The sequence below is a fragment of the Epinephelus moara genome, chromosome 16, assembly GCF_006386435.1.
Source record: "Epinephelus moara isolate mb chromosome 16, YSFRI_EMoa_1.0, whole genome shotgun sequence".
NCBI lineage: Eukaryota > Metazoa > Chordata > Actinopteri > Perciformes > Serranidae > Epinephelus > Epinephelus moara.
The window spans coordinates 12,505,820-12,514,059 of record NC_065521.1 but is presented as its reverse complement, the minus strand read 5'-3'; the positions used below and the strand labels follow the sequence as shown (position 1 = coordinate 12,514,059).

Here is an 8,240-nt window from a genome sequence, read left to right as displayed (position 1 = left end):
AGTTTTCACACCTGCAGACCAAACTGGAAAGTCCAAAAGTCCGGACCAAACGACCTAGGTGTGAAAAGGCCCGGTTTGGGAGCACAATCACTGCTGTAAAAACAGCAATGTTTCAGTAAAGAAAACCACTGCTTTTCTTGCCACTATACCCGCTAGAGAGACAGCAATTGGTCCTTAACAAACACCCACATTTAGTGGCTAAAAAGCCCCAGGAAAAACAGCAATGGCTAAATAATGACCATTTTTGTTGTTTGTTTTCAGACAATGGTCTGCAGGTGCCACGCCACCCACCATCCCCTCCACCTCCAAAAGACAAAGTCAGCTCATATACTTCATCACTTGCATATGAAATATGCAACTATAACGTATTTGTGGTTTGCAGAAACATATAATGCCAACATTTTTTCTGGCAACTAGGCTGGATAATATAAGCAAATTTTGAAGCAATTTGATAATAAAGTCCTTAAATCAGCCTCACTGAATGGTGAAAGGTTGGCCAAATTTCCTGATTATTTTTTTACATTAAGGGTGTTATTAATTAACATTTCCCATAATCACTCATTTGCTTGTTGGCACTGCTCTAGATATATGTTTTTTTTTTATATATATATATATATTTTCAGAAGTGACTTCATTATCAGTGCTTCCTTCACTTGTTCCACTATCTGCTACACAACACACTGCCTGAAACCTTCAACTCACTGAGTGCATCGAGAACAGCTCTCTTTTTTTCCTCAGCACTATAAACGCCATTCAGTTTCCTGTCAGATGTGATTGCATGGCAACAGTGTAAAACACAGTGTAGAGACTGGTTGTCTTTATTCAAAATAATAATACAAATGTCTCCAAAAGATAATGTGGCAGTTATTTATTGATATTTACCTTAAACTTTAAAATATCAATGCCTAGAATGAAGGATCATGGGCTGGAAAATCATGCTTGACAAAAAAAAAAAAAAAAAAAAAAAAAATGGAAATTGAAAATCAGGCCAGTCATTCAACTCCCAATCTACTTCTTTATAAATCAGTAGACAAGCCCTTGACTTTTTTTATGTGGCCGCGGTTGAGGGAAAGGAGGGCTTTGCATGACTGGAGAGAGTGGCTTTGAATCCCCCCCTGTTCACACCAAAGAGCTGTGGTAATAACAAAAGAAACATTGAATAGATATGTTTATTTAACTGGTAGGGTTAGAAAATCAAAGAGCTGAATGTGTGCTAACCTAAGCAGTGACGATTCACACACCCACGCACCCACACACACACACACACACACACACACACACACCTTCCCGGAAATCCTTTACTGCATTCTGACAAATCAGGTTGCACTGAAACTTGAATATTTTATGAATATTGTCAAGATAATATAACATTGACATTGCAGTAGGAATGTTAATATTGAGACGTAAACCAAGCCTAATACAGTCTCATAAACATCTTTACTTTCTCAAAAAAAAAAATCTTTTCCTGAGTCTTTTTTGTGTTTTGCAGTTGAAAATGGGTTAAACTCTATTCTTCTTAGTTTTTTTTTTTTTTTTTTTAAAGAAGGTGAAGAATGAGCTTTACAGCTCAATGTCAAAATGAAGTGGTGTGGAAAGGTATTTTCGCTGTTGGCCTTTTGCCCTCATAAAGAATTTATATGCCCACTGGAATCAATGAGAGATATTTCATCTTGTTTCTCCGTGAGTAACCTTTAGATAACCTGGGTAAAACCAAGGAGTTGCTTTGGAAAATATAAATTAAAAAGATAAGTGATAAACAAGTCTTTTCTCTTCCTTTTTTTTTCAACATACAACAACATGTCTCCTGTCAGTGTTCTCAGACACCCGTTCCTAGATCATTCCAGCCAGCCAGGGAGGGAGAAAGAGTCCCACAGATCCCAGTATACACACCATCACAAACATCCAGAGGAATATCCTGTCAATGACCATGGCCACATACTTCCAGTCCTCCTTCACCTAGCAAAGAAGAGACACAGCAGAGAGGGACATTTCAAATTTCACACCACACCACCTTTCTTTTTACCAGCTGTCAGTTTTCACCCTTGATTGATTTCTCTCGAATGGCTGATTTTTTCATTAGGAGGCAGCTATCCCCTAAATGTCAGTCAATTCGTGCTCGTCCCTCTTATGAAAAATTCAAGGTCAAATTACCGAGGTCCCATTGTTTCAACGACAGGCCTTTTCTGGCTTGAGAAAGACAGTGCATTGTGGCATTGACAGTGACTGGTGTCAATGAATTAAATAACTGTCTTTTAGATTTTTTGTGTTTTTGGAATAATTGTGCACATTTTCAAACTTCTTCTCCCATTCCACAAAGACAGCTCTCATTCTTTTCCAGCAACTCTTTCCTTATTGAAATACATTTTTACTGATATATTTCAAAGCGATAAAAATTAGTTGTGTAACTTTTTTACACTCATGAACAGGCAATGTTGAAGTAAAGGCCCAATCCCAATACCCCCCCTTCTCCACTACCCCTTAGCCCTTGGCCCTAACCCTAGCCCTTGCCCACTACCCCTTGGCCCTCAAAATAAAGCAACGAGGGGTAGGGATAGAAATCTTTCCCTAGGAATTGGGACACCAATCACTACGTCACCGCGTCGGTTACGTTCACGCATACGTAACTATTTTAAACAGGAAGCTGCAAGCCATCTACATTTCCAATCGACATCTACAGTGGAGTCTCATTCATCCTAACGTTACCGATCGCGTTTGCCGCATTCATCATGCTTTGTTTGATGAACAACAGTCGGGGGACTTCTGCTAACTAGCTAACCAGCTAACATTACGAGGCAGCATAGTTATACTGCCGTGTTATCGTAATGTGAAAAGTCAGACAATTTTGCAGAACAGGACAGATGACAGAGGACAGATGACAGACGCCAGAAGTGCGAGCTAGCTAGCTAGCTAACAAGCAACCTGACGAGGGCAACATTTGCTATGTATGAACTTTTTTCCCCGTCTTTTGCTCGGTGGTAGCCATGGTGACGTCTACCCCTTGCTGGCAAGTCAGCATCTGAAATCCCTCACTCCGAAGGGCTAGTTTCATACCCACTACGCCTTGTTATGCCCCCTACCCCTACACGCAAAAAGGAATTGGGACACCACTACCCCTTGCGGGAACGCGCAAATATAGGGGTAGGGCCAAGGGGTAGGGCTAAGGGGGGATATTGGGCAGGCCCATAGTCTCAGAAAATTGATTTGACTTAATTATGTAATGTAAGTAAGTTTTATAAAAAGAATTCCTCAAATGTTTTTTTTTATTTTTTCCAGTTTTTCCAAATATTAGCACTATATAAACATTTACCAAGGCTGTACTGATCACTTATATGGAGATAATTTCAACTCACTGAAAAATCTGCATCCTCTGCCCTGAGATGATCAGCGACGTACTGAACTCCCTCTATGGCCCGTTGCATAGCTGGAGAAATAGTTGGAACCATGTTGTCCTGTTGGGTACTTGCATCTTTAGTGGACTCTGCGGTGAGGGTTTCTGCTAGGTTATCTGTAGAAGCTTGTTTCTTCATCCACCCTGCAATTGCCAAGAGCCCAGGCCCTTCATCATGCAGACAGCAGTACTGAAAGCTGCGGGAGCGACACCGATGCCCAGCTTTCTGGAGAAGCTCCTTCTGTTGGTCACACACTTGTTCTTCACTGTGGGAGCGGCCATTTGGGGCCAGCGTATTTGGTTCTTCCCTGGATAGGCTGCGTAGTGGGCCCAGTGGCAAAGTTGGAGGCAAGGACAGTTGGGAAGAAGATGAGGCCGCAGAGTTGTGTCCTCGTTGGGATTGTTTCTCGGAGAGAACTGAATACTGACCGGTTGTGGACTGGCAGAAAATGTTGGCTTTTGGTGGGTGATCATCCTTGTTGTGGTCCTCAAGAGGGGAAGACGGTGGAGAGGGTGAGCAGACAAGGATGCTGGGACTGTCAGATGGAGTCTTTGGGAGTTTTTTCTCTATCTGGGCTGTTTGTCTCAACCCTGTCTCTAAACCTGTCCAAAAGGCCTGTGAGTTGCCTGTTGCAGATATGGTGGGGGGACGGTGCATCATCTCAATGAGCTTCTTGCAGTGCTGCTTGGCTGTGCCTGGCGGACGCTTCATGAAAAGGACTCGAGGCACCATGTCCAAGAACACTCTCCGCACCCAGTGAGGCATGCCATGGGTTTGTGGTGAACGGTGATGTACGTTTAACACAAACACAGTAATTATGATGGAGAGCGTGACAAAGACCATGGTGAACAGCAGGTATTCACCGATCAGTGGAATCACCAGCGATGTGGATGGTATAATCTCTGTGATCAGCAGGAGGAAGACTGTAAGGGACAGTAACACTGAGATACATAAGGTGATCTTCTCTCCACATTGCGATGGCAAATAAAACACAAGAACAGTCAAACAGGAGATAAGAAGACAGGGGATGATGAGGTTAATGGTGTAGAACAACGGAAGCCTCCGGATGATGAAGTAGTAAGTGATGTCTGCGTAGATCTCCGTGCAGCACTCGTACTTTTTGGTATTGTACTTGCCCACTGCATTGACAATCACCCACTCGCCGCTCTCCCAGTAGTCCATCTGATCCACATCGCTGGCCATGCTGATCAGATCAATCTTGGCGCGGTCATAGGTCCACGAGCCAAACTTCATCTTACAGCTTTGCTGGTCAAAAGGGAAAAAGGTGACATCTATGCTGCATGAAGACTTGTAAATGGCCGGTGGCATCCACTTTATCCGACCATCATGAAACAGGTGTGCCTTCGTGAGGTGAGTTACGGCAAAGTCGCCATCAGCGCTGTACAAGCACAGGAAAGGAGAGAAAGTGAAAAGTGAAAAAAAATGTGTGTTACATTTTTACCTACATCTAGAGTTGTATCATAAAACTTAATTCTGGCCAAGTTGTTCAGGCAATATTTTTTAGACAACGCATCCTCACTCTGACCACATATTGACATTTGGTCATGGCATTTCCACGTCGAGATATGACGTGCAAGGTACCCTGGGTGCAATGGTTTGGCTTTATAATCTTATGAAAAGTGAACACTGGCCTCCTGGGTGAAAGTCCATTGTTGTTGGACCTATCCACCACCCATTCCCCCAACAAACTTGGACTTCCGCCCCCTTAACTTAGGTTGTTGTCCTGCCAAATTGACTTTGAGTCTCAAAGCTAAATGTTCTTGTTTTAACAACATCTCACAGTTGTCTTCAGTGGATAGAGCTTAGTCTTTTTTATGGGAAAGCTCAGGAAAAAGTTGACTGTTTTGTATCCACTTAAGGTAAAATGCAATGTAATTTACTACATAACTGTAGCACTGCAGTTGCTTACAAAGCAAAAAGACATAAATAGTTATTACAAGCAATGACTTTTACTATAAGCTAGAATCTATTCTATTTGAATGAATGACCGAAGAACAAATTATGACTTTTTTCTATAGCATGACAAGTGCAAAGTATTCAAAATGTAATCTCGTACATCACTGATGTTCTTTTAAAAGACAACTATTTCAATAGGAGAACATTGGAAAATTATTTACTATGATTCAAACCTTTTGTTTCTTTTCTTTATCGCACCCTCCACATGCTTGTATTAATTAAAATTTGGCAAAGACACACTTTTTGTAAATGTCTGTATACTGATGACACTCACATTTACATGTCTGTTTCACTAAGCTGGTCAAAGATTGGGCAGTGCTGTGTAAATAACCAAAGTGGTGCCAAAGAAGAAATACTGGAAGTCCGTGATCCAATCTCTCTCATCTTCTGCCTCTATAGTCTTATCAATCCTTGTTTGAAATCCTTCCATCATTCCAGCCCTGTCATTACACACCTGAGCCCCACCCATTCCTTCCTGCCTCAGCTCATCATCTGACCAAGTCATCAGTCCACCTTGTTGCAATTAGAACTCAGTACATATAGAAACGAGCTATCAGTTACTCTGTTAGATGTTCTGTGTTGCCCTCTGTCTGTTCTGCCTGTATCTGCTCTGAACATCTGCATGCCATAGCCCACTAAATTTCCTTCCTTGTTGCCAGATGCACTCCTGTGTTTTGACATCGTAAAGACCACTGAAGGGCACTTTGCCCTTAAGTGTGATCCACTATTACAATAAAGTTAACCTAAGTCAGATTTTTTGGTGTATTCATAGATTCAAGACCTAATTTTAATAGACACATCAAGACAATAACAACATGAGGGGTGGGGCCTGAGAGACCCCACAAACCATGAATGTTTTCTCAAAAGCTGTGAATCTATGCTATTCCCTAAGGGCCTGTGTCCACATAGAATTTTTGTCTCACCACCAGCATCATTTTTCACTTGGTCCCAGTGAGGGGAGAGCCTATGCTGCAGCATGTGGCCACCTAGAAAAAAGGGGTCACGCCCAGCACCTTTTTGTCAGAGCGCTTCAGGTTTTTCGTGTGACCACTCCGAGCACTTCTACTTGAAAATCTCTGAACTTTTCAAAAAGGCTGCTCCTTTAGCGACTGTCCATTCTGAGCTGTATAAAACTATCACAACAAAGAAAGAAAAGCTGCCGATGTGTTGTGCTTTTATCACTGTATGTGATGTAAGCTTGTTGTTAACTGTGTTGTCATCCAGCTGTTAACCTAGCGTTACGTTAGCTACCTAGTTAGCGTTAATGTCAATATATTGTTGTCACAGAATAAAAACTCAAGTGTAATGCAAAAAAGTGCTCCCAGCGCTTTTGTAAATGACACAGGGGTTTTGCCCTGCCACCACCTCTCTGGCTCAGTTAAGAGTATTGAAGACAACATTTACTTGGCATTGTTGGAGATCCTTGATTTGCAATTGACCTATGGCTAAGCCATGCCCCCCTCCACTCACTCGGACAAACTATCAACATTCAGTGACCGGCGCTATGGCAGGTGTCACAGTACACGGCATTTCGCAGGAGGCAGATAAGTTAATGAAGCTAAGCTCCAGAAGTTAACGTTAGCTTAACTAGAGCCCTTTGGACAACAGCTAACAATGATGTACGATCACCAAAGTACAAAACTAGAACAAAATAGACTAATGAACTCCCAGCAAACAAGGTGACATGATAAACAAGGCAGCTAGGGGCTAACGTTAGACTACCTTTAGCTAACGTTAGCTAGAGATGTTAAAGATAACTTTATATTTCTTTCCAGCAAAGTGACAATATGTTGCCTCAAACACGATGTTGTCTTACCTTAAAAAAGATGTAGACATCATTGTTAATCTTATTCACGTTGAGTTGATGTTGTGGTCTAACGTTACCACACAACCAAAGGAGACACTTTTCTCGGTTGAGATGTGGTTTAGGAAAGGGTAAAAAATACACCTCGTCACCCAGCCTCTCAGGATACCTTGTGTCGGAGTTGCATGTACCCCATGCACACCGTTTCACCATTTTAAAACTTCAAATCTCAGAAAAAGCTCATAAAACTGAACAAAACTGACTTTCTGTAATGCATTTCAATGGACGTCCAGGCAGAGAATGTCCGAGTGTATGGGAATGGCTATACGCACTGTAATTGGCCCATCACGTTTGAGGGCGGGACTTAGCTATAGGTCAATTAGAGCAAAGATATTGGATAAAGGAGATACCCCACCGTAGGCTTATCCAATGTTAAGAAAACGGTTACTCTTCCTGTCTCCTAAGTGGGCGTGGTTAGCTCTCCCTCCAATCAGAGCCTGTTCTCCCTCACCGCCTGTTTATCAAGATCACGAGATCTCGCGAGAACTTGTTTTCTGAGACGGACAGGGCTCAAACAAAGTTAACTTTCTCTTGATCTGTGCGGATGAAAAATGCAGCTTTAGGGCTCTAGTTTCGCAGACCGGGCGAGGCGGGGGCGCTGCGCACCTGTGCTTCGCCAACTGGGTGTGGCCAAGCAGATTTTGCACACCGTGCGCCTGGCGCAGCTACTCCTCTTTCCCACCTCCGTCCCTCCTACCTGCGCAAGTCGCAAAGAGGCAGGAGAGAAGGCGTGGAGTGGGTTTTACACACATCTCACCAATCAAATGAGCCCCTCTCCTCGCCTTTAAATGCGCCGCGCGAAGGTGTGATGAGAGTTTACTCAATTCGCCATGGCAGAAGAGAGCAGCAGCGTCAGATGGCTAAAATTCTCCCAGGAGGAAACTGATGTTTTGGTCCGGGAGGTCCAAGCTCGCAGTGCCCGAATATACGGAACTGCGAGCAGACCTCCACGGGCTGATGATGCAAAGGTAGCCTGGGAGGAGGTCACCACAATTGTAAATCAATGTTGC

The 8,240-nt window shown here is 42.9% G+C and overlaps 1 protein-coding gene across 2 annotated transcripts in view; it reads right to left on the bottom strand.

The window, feature by feature from the left end:
• Positions 1 to 909: 909 nt before the first annotated feature.
• Positions 910 to 8,240, bottom strand: part of LOC126403322 (neuronal acetylcholine receptor subunit alpha-2-like) — a 16,843-nt gene continuing 9,512 nt past the window's right edge. For both annotated transcript variants that reach the window (XM_050065913.1, XM_050065914.1), the window contains 2 exons: positions 3,351 to 4,788; positions 910 to 1,956 (listed from right to left, as the gene is read on the bottom strand). In XM_050065913.1, coding sequence (XP_049921870.1) covers positions 1,831 to 1,956; positions 3,351 to 4,788 — 1,564 coding nt within the window. In that variant the 3' untranslated portion in view covers positions 910 to 1,830. The remainder of the gene's footprint in view (positions 1,957 to 3,350; positions 4,789 to 8,240) is intronic.